The following is a 15104-nucleotide window of genomic DNA, read 5'->3' as shown; positions in this document are numbered from 1 at the left end:
AGTCTTGGGGGCAGGCAGTTTCCGGGTATAGGAACAGGCAAAAGGAACTGGGAAGGGGAGGCTAACTTTCTTACATAGACTTTGAAAAATCCTGTATATTTCAATCCTGTATATTTCAATCCTTTCAATCCTGTATATTTCAATCACCCCCTTCATCACCATGGTAATTCCTTAGCTTTCTGGGGTATTCTGTGGTATAAATTGGTTTCGTTCATCACTTTATGGTCTATCTGCCTAAAATTGTGTTTTTTTCTCTCCTTTTGATAAATTATTTCACACATTAATCTTTCCAGCTCCAACATTTTATTATATTTTAGTACATTCTCTTTGTTTTTGTATCTTTATCCTCAAACAAGAACAAAAACATAAAACATTTTGCTATCATTTTAGTAGGAGACTAGGAGAAAGAATATAGTGAGGGCAGAAAGTGAAATTAGCGCATACTTGAAATGGTTCTTAAGTTTTCTCCTCTTCTGGACACCTAAGTTTCTCTGTGCCAAAAGTCAACATTGTAGAAAAGTACAGTAGAGTGACGAGAGCATTGAGTGATTCCAGCAAAACCATCAAAACAAGTGCATGAAAATAACTTCCTCAGATAATCTTAAGGTAGGGAGTATGTAAAAGGCAATTTTTGAATCTTACTGGAAATTCAAGAGACATTCTTAGCTTCTGAACTGATTCATACAATTCTCATATTTGAATTACCTGTCTGATACAGCACAAAAATATTTATGTTCCTTTACATAGTTAATTTATTGCATTTTTTCCTCCTTCCTTTTTCCCTGCAGCATTGACAAAATCTCTAAGATAACCTCTCCAGTATTAATAATTCATGGGACTGAAGATGAAGTCATTGACTTTTCACATGGCCTCGCGTTGTTTGAACGTTGCCAAAGACCTGTGGAGCCTCTCTGGGTTGAAGGAGCAGGTCACAATGATGTGGAACTATATGGACAGTATCTTGAAAGGTTGAAACAGTTTGTGTCACAGGAACTGGTAAATTTGTAAAATATTCTGTAAATTTGCTACTGGGTTTTCCTTTCTTGCTGAACTGCACTCTTTGGTAAATAACATAAAACCTGAAGGTTTTGTTTGCAAATCATGTCAGTTGCCTTCATAAATGTACAGGTAATGATTTGTTAACAGACTTAATGAAGGTTTTAATTACCAGAACTAAGAACTGGAAATAACAATACCATGCAGTCAGGCTGTGTAATTTATATTTTTTCTGTGAATTTTTTTTTAACATCAAGATGAGTACTGTATGAGATTTTAATTCTATAAAATCAAATGCTGTAAAAGTATTGCCAAATGCTTTTGCATACTAGAAACAAATTTATAAATATTTTTAAAACATCTCAATGTACTAAATCTTATCCTGGAATACAACTGTAATATTCTTTTGAAGAAAGCTATGTATCTAAAGCAATTTAAGTACTCATAATAGAATGAACTGTAAAAGAGATTTAAAACCATGCAAGTTCACTAGAATTAACCTAAACCCTGTTGTACAGGGATAGAGGTTTAAAGTTATTTTATTGTAAAATACATTGAATTTTCTCTATAATCTGATTACATACATTTATCCTTTAAAAAAGATGTAAATCTTAATTTTTATGCCATCTGTTAATTTACCAATGAGTTACCTTGTAAATGAGAAGTCATGATAGCACTGAATTTTAACTAGTTTTGACTTCTAAGTTTGGTACTGTGAGGCAACTACTTAAAATTTTCATGCTGGTTATTTAAAAGGCATTTAGAGATTTCAAGAATGATTTTGTATGCGATGTTTTAAATTTTGACTGATCTCATAGTCTCATAGAATTGCAGTAGTCTTCATTGTATGAAATCCTGAAAGTCCATGAGTTGATCTTAAAGACCACAGGCTGGCTATCTGATCCCTTTTCACTGGCTTTTTTTTTTTTTTTTTTTTTTCATTTTTTGAGATGGAGTCTTGCTCTCTTGCTGAGGCTGGAGTGCAGTGGTGCAATCTTGGCTCACTGCAACCTCTGCCTCCCAGGTTCAAGCGATTCTCCTGCCTCAGCTTCCCAAGTAGCTGGGATTACAGATGCCCGCCACCACGCCTGGCTAATTTTTGTATTTTTAGTAGAGTCAGAGTTTTGCTATGTTGATCAGGCTGGTCTCGAACTCCTGACCTCATGATCTGCCCTCCTCGGCGTCCCAAAGTGTTGGAATTACAGGCATGAGCCACCGCGCCTGGCCCACTTTGGCTATTTTTAAAAATAGGACCTGTTGTTTTGGATTACTATCTGAGAATTTCATGGATTCACTCCTGGGTATAGGAGATAAGAATACATTTAATTCATGACTTTTATATTAACCAATATAGTAAAACAATAAAGCTCACACATACAAAAACTAAGTTGCCTTTCCTTGAATGAACCCTGCCTGAATAAAACAATGAAAGAAAAATAAAAATAAAAAATTAATGGTATGTAGTCTAATTTGTAAATGAATGAATATGGAAATAATACACACTGTGGATATATTTTAAGGCCTTATGTAGTTTTAATTGTTCTGCTTGTTCCGTGGTTATGTCTAAGACTATAGTATACGATTCTCTTCAAAGTATATCAAGTATTGTGAATGCTTTGGTTCAGATGTGTCAAATTAACAGTAAAACAACAAATATACCACTGACCTGTGCTTATTTGCCTTTTTCCATGCTCCCCACCCCCACACTAGAAAGCGTGAAAAAAAAAAAATTACCCTTCGTTTTTATAGGACATAGTTTGAAAACTTTTAAAATTATATCATCACTTCTTTTGGAGAGGTCTTTCTTTCTCAAGATTGTCTTGTAACCTATACAGTTTCTTCTTTGTATAGCATACAACCCAGGGCTTAGTTAAATGTTTTCTTTGATTACCTGGGGAAATCTAAATATTGATTCTATGTATTCAGTGTTCGTTCATTCAACTATAGTTATTGAATGTATAAATCATGCAAAACCCTGTGCTAGGTAAAGACAGACTGTGTCCTCATAGATTTCATGGTATAGCTAAGGAGACAGGCACCTCATTGCACAAATATTACTATTTTAATAAGGACTGACGGAGATTTGTAAGGTATTGTAACAGGTAAAAGGTACTTTTGGGAGGGGAACATGCGGAGCAGGACAAGGAAGAGTCCCCCAGAGAAGTGGTATTTCAGCTAAGTTTTGAAGGATAACTAAGAATTAGGTAGACCTGGGTGACCCAGGAGAAGCATTCCTGGCTGAGGGGGATGAATAATATATGGAAGTCTAGAGGAAGGAAGGTGCAGTTAAATATGAGGACTGGGCTGGGCTCGGTAGCTCACACCTGTAATCCCAGCACTTTGGGAGACTGAGGCAGGTGGATCACGAGGTCAGGAGATTGAGACCATTCTAGCTAACACAGTGAAACCCTGTCTCTACTAAAAACATAAAAAATTAGCTGGGCGTGGTGGCATGCGCCTATAGTCCCAGCTACTCGGGAGGCTGAGGCAAGAGAATCACTTGAACCCTGGAGGTGGAGGTTGCAGTGAGCCAAGATCGCACCACTGCACTCCAGCCTGGGCGACAGGCTGCTAATTAGGAACACAATTACAGATGGCATCGTGAACCCTACCTAGTCTTTATCCTAGAAACAAACAGGAAGCCATTGATAGAAAAGGAAATAGCACTTGTCAAGAGTATAAATGAAAAAATCTGGAGATTTTTGCTTGCTGGAAATAACATATAAGTCAGTTTTGTAGAAACTGATCTAATTTTAGAGTGGTGAAAAATACATCATGGGAAAATGATACGCAAAGTGCTGTTCAAACCACGTTTGCATTACTAATGTTATTCCAGGATGCAGTGAAAGGATATTTACAAATTAGAGCAAATCCTGAGGTATTTGCCAAGTTGGGAAAGGTACCATAAACTGAAACTCCCAAACCAGCTGAAAGATGTGACTAAGGCGTAATAGCTGCCTTCAAATATTTGAGAGACATGTACAATGTATTCTCTCTGGCTCTCAGAGCAGAACTGGGTGAAAATTACAAAATACCAGATTCGAGCTCAGTATGAGAAATAACTTTATGGCTATTTGTCCATAAAGGAAAGGAATTGCTTCCTAAGCATTAATGAGTGTCTTATAACTAGAGACAGAGCAGAAGCTGAATGACATCTGTTATAGGTGTCACAGAAGAAATTCCAGATTTAAATGAAAAGTTGTACTAGATGTACTGTGTGTAAGGTTGTTTGAGACTTTGAATTCCATTTTGATTTCTCCTACTTACTCCTCAGAGCTTACCTTATGGTTTTGAGAAGACAGTATGATGTAGAACAATTAAATTGGCAGTCAGATCTGGGCCTCTTGTCAGCTAACAGTGATTAGATCTGCAACATTGGGCAAGTTACTTCTGGACCTCAGTTTTCTCACTAGAAATAAAGAAATGGAACTAATTGAATAATAATATCGCTTACATTTCTAATGTAATGTGAAAATTTCAGCCCTACTCACACGTAATGACTCATATCAGTTTTTAGCCTTAACTAGAGTGGTGCCAGTTAGCTTGTTTTGATATTTGGCTTTTGTGCATACTAACATAGTGCAATTTGGATAATAACACAAATCCTTGGTACATAGCTCCTGCCATATCCTCCAGGTACAAAAAAGAATGGTAGATAAGAACTTTCATGAACTAGTTTATCATCTTCACACTTTTCCAGGTTTCTTTACACAAATTTACCAGTTCTATATCCTACATGAATATATATCATAGATTTTTTTCTTTGTGATTTCTATAAATATATAGGTAGTGTTCATTTTAAGAGAGCTTCATAAGTGAAAATGAATTTTAAGTAGGGCGAAGTAGCTCAAGCCTGTAATCCCAGCTACTTAAAGAGGTTGAGGTGGGAGAACCACTTGAGTCCAAGACTAGAAGGCTGCAGTGAACTGATAGTGCCACTGCACTCCAACCTGACCAATGGAATGAGACCCTGTCTCTGCAAAAATAATTATAAAATGAATTTTAGAAATTGTAGACTGAGCAATTGTCATGTAAATAGTGGTATTCTTGCATTTAGACATATATCACAAAACTTTAAGAGTGATTTTTCATAAAGTTACGGAAAGCCACATAAACTCATAGATTATAAAAACTTCAGAGATGATATAGCCTAATCCCTTTATTTTACAGGTGCAGAAACATAACGAAGGGAAGTGATTTTCTCAAGGTCTACAATTGTCAACGACGGTACTATGTATTCCATTATCTTCTCTTTACCAAACTTATCTGGATTAATATACCAATGAGCCTTTCAAATTATGTGGCGTAAACTTATTTGTTCTCCAATGTTAGTCACAATTTTTTTTAAATGGGTAGAGTCCTTCTTGTCAACTAGTTATTCATTGAATAGTAAATTGGTAGATTGTGCCAATTAATTCTCATGTTAATGATTAAAGAAGTTAATACTAATTCATTTTACTAGGCACAGTTACAGTTATTTAGTTATGTTGGAACCTAGTGAGGATGGTAGCCACAGACACATGAATAAGTAAGTATTTACTTCAGGAGCTGATTTACTACAAATTATAACACACAGAATAAGCAATTACATTGAAGAAAGTATCAATATAGTTATTAAGAATTAACTTTTATCTTGTTGCTTTGTTTTAAAATAGGCTATTTACTCAAACATGATAGCATGTTGCATTCCAATAATGTGCACCCCAAACGTCCAGTAACCAAAGACAACAGTTTATGCTTACCATACTTGGAACTAGGCTTTCAGTTTTAGCTTGCAGAATGGAAAAGACATTTGTCTATCGTATCTCTAAATGGGTTATGCCTCTGACTGAATAGTTGAATGAGTAATGCTAAGGAAGGAAACAAACACCTCTATGCTGGAAATGACCCACTTGACATTAGAGTTGTGTGTTTTTCTTTCTTTCTTTTTTCTAGGGAAAGTACAAAGGTCTTTGCAAATGTCAGTGAACTGAAAGCTGTTAAACTGGCTTTTTCATATGAAGCCAGATGGACATGAAACTATTTTACTCCCTCTATTTCCTTGTGTAGGTCATGTACTAAATTTGCATAATATAATTATGACACTTTTAGAAAAAAGTTTTAATAGTGTTTTTAAAAATGACATTGTTGTATTAGAAAAATGGGGAAATGCTATTTTTAGATAATTTTTGTTTATCTCCTAATAAAATGCAAGTTTCAGCCACTGTACTACTTGATTAATTCAAAATTTGGACTTCTTTTTCCTCTAAAACAACTACTTAAGGCAGTGTATTGAATTAAAGTAGATTCAGTCTTCTAGTTTTTGAAGAAGAAAAGAAGTAGAGAGGGTAGCAGGTAGGTTTACGAATATAGGTACACTATGTATCATGAATTCATAGGCTATAAATCAAAACATAATTAGCATTCTCATGTTATGAATCTTAGATGAAACTTGTGTTTCTATTTGAACACCTAATAACTTTGGTAAAATCAGAGGCCATCTATATCACTTCACCAAAGTGAGAATTTGCTAATTTTTGAGCTCTTTTAAGTCTAGAAGTCTGGGCTCCAAGCCTTCAAGGCCCATCCCTGGGAAATAGAATGGACAGAAGGGAAGGAGACAAAAGAAAATAGTTGATATATCCCTAAATATATCTGGTGCTGTCAAAAATGATCGTTAAACTTGCTAAAGTATTCAGTGTAATCCTAAATGAAAAAGAGTATAAATGATTACACCTCTGTAAAATAAAATGTGAGTGTCTATGGAATAAAAGCCAAAGGAAATAAATACAATGAAACAAATGATTGTGTGGAGGCAATAGGATTATGGGTGAGTTTTTTTCCTTGACCTACTTAAAAAGGTATCTTTTATGTTGGTGTGTGATTTTTTATGATAAAAAAGAACGGGGGAAACCTACTTCTTCACTGTCTCCTGGTTTTCACTGTCAGAAACTGGCTCCTGGACTTCCAATATCATAAGACCCCAGAACAGATACAGGAGAAGTAATTCTCAAATGTGTTTTCAGCCTGGCTACCAGGGCAGCAAATAAAAGTAGCTGGAGGAGGAGAGGATTCCTTTATTTGGGTGAACGATACTGAATTTTGTGTTTTGTTTTGGCAGGGAGTGTAATGAATAGGATAATAATATCTGAAATCCTCACTGAGTGCCAGATCTAACGTACTTTTTAGGCAATGCCTACATAATATATTAACGTTAAAAATTCTACAATGCATTGTTATAGTTACTACTTTACCATCTGTAGTCATTTCCTTAGCCCATTACAGCTTTATTTTTACTCACTTCCTATGTGCTATTGGCAAAAATATAGAGGGAGTAAAATACATTACATTTCTATATGTTATAGGCCCAACAATCCATTATATACATATTATTTGGAATTGCTTTTTAAAATCAATTAAGGAGGAAAAATATGCATTTATCATTACATAATTATCAATGTTGTTTTTTCCTGTAGATTCATATTTCTGTAGGGTCACTTGATTTCTGCCTGAAGAACTTCATTTAGTATTGTAAAGTGAGTCTATAAACAAATTCTCTCAGTTTTGCTTATTTGGGAAAGGATTTATTTCATCTTCGTTTTTGAAAGATAGCTTTAGTCTATATAAGATTCTTGGTTGCCTACTTTTTTCTTTGAGCATATGGAATATGTTTTCCCATTGCCTTCTGGCTTCCATGGTTTCTGATGAGAAGTAAGTTGTTAATCTTAAATCGTATTGAAATACCTTTGTAAGTGATGCATTGTTTTTCTCTTGCTGATTAAAACTTTTCCTTGTCTTTGACTTTCAGCATTTATACTATAAAGTGTCTGTTTGTGGGCATCTTTGCTTTTTTTTTCCCAGAGCATTCATTAAGCTTCTTGGATGTATAAGTTATTGCTTTCTAATAAAATTGGAAACTTTTCTGCCATTATTTCTCCAAATATTTTTTTTTTCTCTCCTGGTACTCAGCACAGGGCTGTAGGATTACAGCTGCTCTTATGTTAGTGGACCTCGGGCTGCTTTGCTTTTTTAGATGCTCACATTTGTTCTCTGCTTTCCTCTGTTGTTCTTTCATACTGTCAGCTGTTGCTACTTGCTACTGTGAGTTTGTTTCTTTTGTTCCAGCTTGCTTTTTGTGTATTTCCACTTAGATGATCTAGGAAACTAGATAATTAAACTTACTACATTATGTCTAAATTAAGAGCAAAATAGCTCCGCTGAAATCTCTGAAAGGCTATGCTGTGAGCAATAGCCAGATAGTCATGACTAAAGTTGCCCCTACCCTGAATAAGAAGTAGTTATGCCAGGTGCGGTGGCTCACACCTGTAATCCTAGCACTTTGGGAGGCTGAGGCAGGCGGATTACTTGAGGTCAGGAGTTTGAGACCAGCCTGGCTAACATGGTGAAACCCCATCTCTACTAAAAATACAATAACTAATCAGGTGTGGTGGCGTGCCTCTGTAATCCCAGCTGTTTGGGAGGCTGAGGTATGAAAATCGCTTGAACCCGGGAGATGGAGATTGCAGTGAGGCAAGATTGCATCACTGCACTCCAGCTAGGGTGACAGAGCAAGACTCCATCTCAAAAAAATAAATAAATGAATGAATAAGTAGTAGTTACTAGCTGCCCAGTTGATTTAATTCTGTCCGGTGGGTAAGGATACGAGGGCTGCTTGCTAGGAGTCTGCTCTTCTTGTGAATGTTACTGCTATTATCTTTTACATTTCTTTTTAAGAAGTCATGAATTTTCAAGAACCAGAGCAATATATCATCCCCAAGTTTTGCCAGTGTTGAGTCAATGGTTTCTAAATGACTCATCAGCAGTGTGAAAAACTGAGGGGTAATATATGAAGTGGTAGAATGCATCAGTCAGCCTTGAGCTTAGTGTAGTTTGATAACCATCATTGACTGAGATGATGAATATGGAAGCATTCCCTTTGAAAACAAAGACAAAAAGTCGAGCAGTTGCAAACATTGGGGAAATACAGAGTAGAACTTAGAGTGACTTTGAAAATGAAGGAATGGGTTAATCAACAGAAACAGAATAGGAGGAAACATGCAATAGTTTAGGTCTAATAAATCCTTCCAAACAAATACATAATTAGAAGAAAGGCAAGGTAGATATAAATGTCGCCCAAACACCCAGTTAAGGAACATTTCAAGTCATGAGATACTCTGAGCATAACATTAGAAAAATAAATAAGTAAATAAAGATTTTGGGTTAATTGTTAATTCGAATATGAATAAATAGTGTGGAACAGTTGTTTGAAATGCTGGAAACAGGCTATATTGGTGGGAGTATGACTAGGGTGTCTTTAGCACTATTTAAGCCCTTATTTTGGTCACATTTGGACTTAGCACTCTTGTGCCTTAGAGAAGCCAGGGTCTGCCCGAGAGGAAAAAGGCAAATAATAATAATGATTAAAAGAATATAAAAGAATGTAAGGAAAGCCTAACAACAGCTGTTTGCACTAGTCATTTGGATCTCTCCCAGTGTTTCCCCTCGAAGCCTCACTCCAGTACTTGGAGTGAGACATGAGAGATATTACTGTGTACTGTCCCTTTTAATCCTCCCAGTTCTAGGTAGTTCTCTCAACAAAGTGCCATGCAGAGTGTTGTAAAGGAAGAAGATCCCCAGAAACAAAGGCCCTTTGCATTATAGATCTGCCTTCCAAGAAGCTATCTGCTGTCTTACCTGTTAGATTGGGCATCTCTGAAGGGCAGAGAGTATGTCTTTCATTTTTATCTTTGCACCCTTCCCTTCCTTGGTAACTGAAAGCTTCCCGACAATTGAATTAATATGAAGAAAGAACATGTTCCAAAAAAATAAGACTTTTCCTTTTTGTTGCCTTATTTGAAAGCTTTAAGTCAATAGGATAGCCTCATAATTCAAAGCTGTGACTTTATGTTTTTCTCAAATATCTTTATTATATTAGAGAAGAAACTAGTAAAATTAATAGTACAAGGGGGATATTAAGGGTAGCTTTTGAAATGTTAGACATTAATCTCTGAGTCACAGTTTCATCACCAGTTAAAGGTAGATAATTATCCTTTCTGTTGACCTTAGAAGTTTACTATGAAGATTAAATAATCGTAAGTGGGAATACTTAGTGCCCTAAAGAAATTTTTTTTTAAAAAAATAAGGAATTGTTTATCTTATAGCTGGATCTGCACCTAGCAATGAAGTGTCAGGCCATGAATTACTTTTTATTTCCTCTCTCTTTTAGAGACAGGGTCTTGCTATGTTGCCCAGCCTGGAATTGAACTCAAGTGATCTTCCTGCTGCCTTAGCCTCCCAAGTAGCTGGGACTTGTAGATAATTTTTGAGGAGTTTTTATTTTTGATAATGTGCCAATTTACAAGTGAATTAGCAGTGAACACTTGTCTGTAGAACTCTGATTAAAGTTGGCCCATTTCTTTCTTTGGCCTGTAGTACCTTGAAGTGATGGTTCTCCAGGAAGCTGGCATGGCTGGTGAACCACAGCAAATGAGAGCAAGTGCACCTTTTGTCCTGTCCAATATCGCTTCATTCTCATGACACTTTGGGTCCAAATGTATTCTATTGTCTCCAAACATGCTGCCTTTGTGTTTCATTTTGATGTTTAAACTAGAAAGGATGAAGGCAAGACAAACAACAATGGAACAGCTGAAAGGAAAATCCCATGGTTTCAGCAAAGATTTCATCTGTAGTGTCAAATCCTTGGTGCTCAGTTTTCCTTAGGAAAAAAAAAAAAATCCTGATTGCATTTTTCAATCACAACGCTCCTCCACTTACGTCAGAATTAATTATTCAAATTTAGTTTGTTAGAGGTTTGCTGTTTAACTTTAGGTGAAACCCCGTCTCTACTAAAAATACAGAAAGTTAGCTGGGCATAGTGGCACGCACCTGTAGTCCCAGCTACTCAGGAGGCTGAGGTACAAGAATTGCTTGAACCTGGGAGGCGGAGGTTGCAGCGAGCCAAGATTGGGCCACTGCATTCCAGCCTTGGCATCAGCGTGCGACTCCATCTCAAAAAAATAAATAAATAACCTTAATAAATTACTAGCACATGGCTGGGCACAGTGGCTCACGCCTATAGTCCCAGCTCTTTGGGAGGTTGAGATGGGCAGATTACCTGAGGTCGGGAGTTCAAGACCAGCCTGACCAACATGGAGAAACTCCATTTCTACCAAAAATACAAAATTAGCCAGGCCTAGTGGTGCATGCCTGTAATCCCAGCTACTTGGGAGGCTGAGGCAGGAGAATCACTTGAACCTGGGAGGCGGAGGTTGCAGTAAGCTGAGATCGTGCCACTGCACTCCAGCCTGGGCAACAAGAGCAAAACTCCGTCTCAAAAAAATAAAAATAAAAATAAATAAATAAATAACTAGCGCATTAATAAGATTTAATGTCTTTTTAAGAAGATTTTTAAATGTAAAACTTTTAATTTCTTTTTTTTTTTTTTTAAGACGGACTTTCACTCTTGTTACCCAGGCTGGAGTGCAATGGCACGATCTCGGCTCACTGCAACCTCTGCCTTCTGGGTTCAAGTGATTCTCCTGCCTCAGCCTCCCAAGTAGCTGGGGCTACAGGCCTGTGCCACCATGCCCGGCTAATTTTTGTATTTTTAGTAGAGATGGGGTTTCACCATGCTGGCCAGGCTGATCTCAAACTCCTGACCTCGTGAGCTACCATGCCCAGCCTTTAACTTCTCAATATTTTATTTATCTTTATGATAACACAGAAATATGATGTACAGAAAACTCTATACCTTGACTAAATTCTTATAATCTGTGTCATTCGTTTTCTCATTCAAATGTAGTGGCAGTAAAGTCACTCCTTTGCATTAACCAGGAATCAATGGATTTAGATAGGAGGGTTTTTTTAAAACAATCCAGTCCATTTGGGATAATCCTTTTAAAGTGGTTGTCCAGAGTTGCCATTCATTTAGCTGCCCTGAAAAACAAGCTAATAAACAGAAAATCTCCTACTTATGACTTTCCTGGAGCTTTTCCATTACTTTTCAGTGGTGGCTGCATTGAAGTAAGTTCATCTCACCAGACCTTGGAGAAGGGGAAGGAAAAACACTTTGATTTAAACTACTTTATGAAGAAAATGTTTCTGCTACTGTATAATGTAATGTAAAATGTTTATAAGTGAACAATTGAATAGCAATTGACTTATTGATTTGAATTGATTTGACTTAATCCATACATTGTTTATGTTTTCTGATTCCAGCAGTTAATTAGTCTTTTTTAAAAATTAGGTTATAAAGTGTTATACTGACTTGTATAGTTCTGAAAAAGAGTTTTAGATTGGGGTTTTTAAATGCTCTTCATCAGGCCAGGTGCAGTGGCTCATACCTGTAATTCCAGCACTTTGGGAGGCCGAGGCAGGTGGATCATGAGGTCAGGAGTTTGATATCAGCCTGCCCAGCATGGGGAAACCCCGTCTCTACTAAAAATACGAAAATTAGCTGGGTGTGATGGCACACACCTGTAGTCCCAGCTACTCAGGAGGCTGAGGCATGAGAATCACTTGAACCTGAGGGGCGGAGGTTGCAATGAGCCAAGATTACGCCACTGCACTCCAGCCTGGGCGACAGAACAAGACTCTGTCTCAGAAAAAAAAAAAAAAAAGAAATGGTCTTCATCACCCACGGCTCCTGTTTCCCTACTCCGTTGCCTGCTCCACCAAAGAAAAGGTCAGAAATTTTTCAAAATAAGACTGTAATTTAGAATAATTAATTTGGTGTAAGAAAACAAGAACTTTTAAATTTATGATAATCTTCATGGAGGAGATACAACTTGTACTTTCTAGAGAGCATTCAGTGCAAGTGACCAATTTATTTTTATCCCTGATTTTTCCATATTCATGATGCTGCTTATATCAAAGGATTTTTAATAATCCTATAACATATGTGAAAGGGCTCTTAAAATTGTAAAGCTATATTCTATTCCAAGTATTTATTATTAGAGAAAAATGAACATGATGTCTGTGTATAAGCTGTTGCATTGAAACTTCCACGAAAATGCTTTGGTGCCTCACTCATATTCCCTAATCTGTACCACTTCAGTGCACATGGGCCCAATTGCCAACTGCCAGCACTTGTATTTCTTCCCTGAGGGCTTTCTCTCACTACCTGAGCCAGTTTTGCTGTCCAGTCTGCTGGAAGTATTGGCAGAATTATACTCACTGGGAGCAGCCCTTAACCAAAGACCATCTGGAGTTTAGGCACACCCCAGCTCCCTCGCCTTGCAGGTGGGATAACTGAGCTTTGTGTCCTTCACAGGCTCCCAGAGTTTCCCCAGAGAGATTACAAAGATTATGCTTCAGTCACTTAGAATCTTAGCTATCTTAATTTCAGACTTTATTGGTTGCCTTTTCCCCCCTTGACATTTCCCCATTCTCCTGGATCTTCTTCACCTTTTAAAATAAACTGTAGACCTCTTAAAATAAACTATAATGAGACACCTTATTTTATTTTGCTTTGCTTTATTCTGCTTTGCAGATACTGCTTTTGCTTTTTACAAATTGAAGGTTTGTGGCAACCCTGCGTCAAGCAGGTCTATCGGTGTCATTTTTTCCAACAGCATGTGCTCACTTTGTGTCTCTGTGTCACATTTTGGTAATTCTCACAATATGTCAAACTTTCTGTGATTACTATATCTGTTATGGTGATCTGTAATCAGTGATCTTTCATGTTTTTATGGTAATTGTAGGGGGGGGGTGCCATGAACCACGCTTATATAAGATGACTAAGATGGCAAACTTCATAGATAAATGTGTGTGTCCTGACTGCTCCACCAACCAACCATTCCCTCATCTCTCTCCCTCTCCTCAGGCCTCCCTATTTTCTGAATCATAACAATATTGAAATTAGGCCAATTAATAACTGCAATGACCAGGTGCTGTGGCTCACACCTGTAATCCCATCACTTTGGGAGGCTGAGGCAGGCAAATCACATGAGCTTGGGAGTTTGAGACCAGCCTGGGCGATGTGGCAAAGCCCTGTCTCTACCCAAAACCCAAAGATCAGCCAGGTGTGGTGGCACACACCTGTAGTCCCAGCTCCTTGAGAGGCTGAGGTGAGAGGATCACTTAAGCCTGGGAGGCAGAGGTTGGCAACAACCAACCTGGGCGACAGAGCAAGATCTTGTCTTCAGCCTGGGCAACAGAGCAAGACCCTGTCCAAATATATATATATATATATATGTAAAAACCCCTGCAATGGTCTCTAACTGTTCAAGTGAAAGGACGAGCCATTAGTCTCTCATGTTAAATCAAAAACTGGATATCATTAAGCTTAGTGAGGAAGGTATGTGTAAGGCTAAGATAGGTCAAAAGCTAGGCTTGTACCTAACAGTTAACAAGTTAAGAATGGAAGGCAAAAGTTCTTGAAGATAATTGAAAGTGATACTCCAACAAATACATGGATAAGAAAGTGAAACAACCGTATTGGTCATAGGAAGAAAGTTTCAGTGATCTGGAAAGATCAAACCAGGCCACAACATTCCCTTAGGCCAAAGCCTAATCCAGGTTAGAGACCCTATTTCTACCAAAGATAGAAAAAATTAGCCGGGTGCGGTGGCTCATGCCTGTAATCCCAGCACTTTGGGAGGCCGAGGTGGTCGGATCACCTGAGGTCAGGAGTTCAAGATCAGCCTGGCCAACGTGGTGAAACCCTGTCTCTGCCAAAAATATAAAAATTAGCTGGGCATGGTGGTACACACCTATAATCCCAGCTACTTGGGAGGCTGAGGCAGGAGAATCATTTGAACCTAAAGGTGGAGGTTGCAGTGAGCCGACATCACGCCACTGCCTCCAGCCTGGGCAGCAGAGTGAAACTCTGTCTCAAAAAAAAAAAAAAAAGAAAGAAAAAGAAAAAATTAGTTGAAGATGATGGCGTGTGCCCATAGTCCCAGCTACTCAGGAGGCTAAGGCCAGAGGATGACGTGAGTCCAGGATTTCAAGGCTGCAGTGAGCTATGGTTATACAACTGTACTCCAGCCTGGGTGACAGAACATGATGCTGTCTCAGAAAAAAAAAAAAAAAAAGCTAATGTAGCTTGTTACTTTCAGTTGAAGCCAATGTTCATTTACCATTCTGGAAGTCTTAGGGCGCTTAAGAACTATGTAAATCTACTCTGC

General features: G+C 37.7%; 1 protein-coding gene across 5 annotated transcripts in view; it reads left to right on the top strand.

The window, feature by feature from the left end:
- ABHD17B (abhydrolase domain containing 17B) overlaps positions 1 to 7085 on the top strand; it is a 53813-nt gene extending 46728 nt beyond the window's left edge. For 4 of the 5 annotated variants that reach the window (XM_023213282.3, XM_023213280.3, XM_023213283.3 and 1 more), the window contains 2 exons: positions 789 to 996; positions 5167 to 7085. In XM_023213282.3, coding sequence (XP_023069050.1) covers positions 789 to 996; positions 5167 to 5193 — 235 coding nt within the window. In that variant the 3' untranslated portion in view covers positions 5194 to 7085. The remainder of the gene's footprint in view (positions 1 to 788; positions 997 to 5166) is intronic. The other variant, XM_023213284.1, reaches the window with a different exon arrangement.
- Positions 7086 to 15104: the final 8019 nt, after the last annotated feature.

Source organism: Piliocolobus tephrosceles, chromosome 14 (genome assembly GCF_002776525.5).
Source record: "Piliocolobus tephrosceles isolate RC106 chromosome 14, ASM277652v3, whole genome shotgun sequence".
Classification (NCBI taxonomy): domain Eukaryota; kingdom Metazoa; phylum Chordata; class Mammalia; order Primates; family Cercopithecidae; genus Piliocolobus; species Piliocolobus tephrosceles.
The sequence above is the reverse complement of the archived record's forward strand: the minus strand, read 5'-3'. Positions and strand labels throughout refer to the sequence as shown.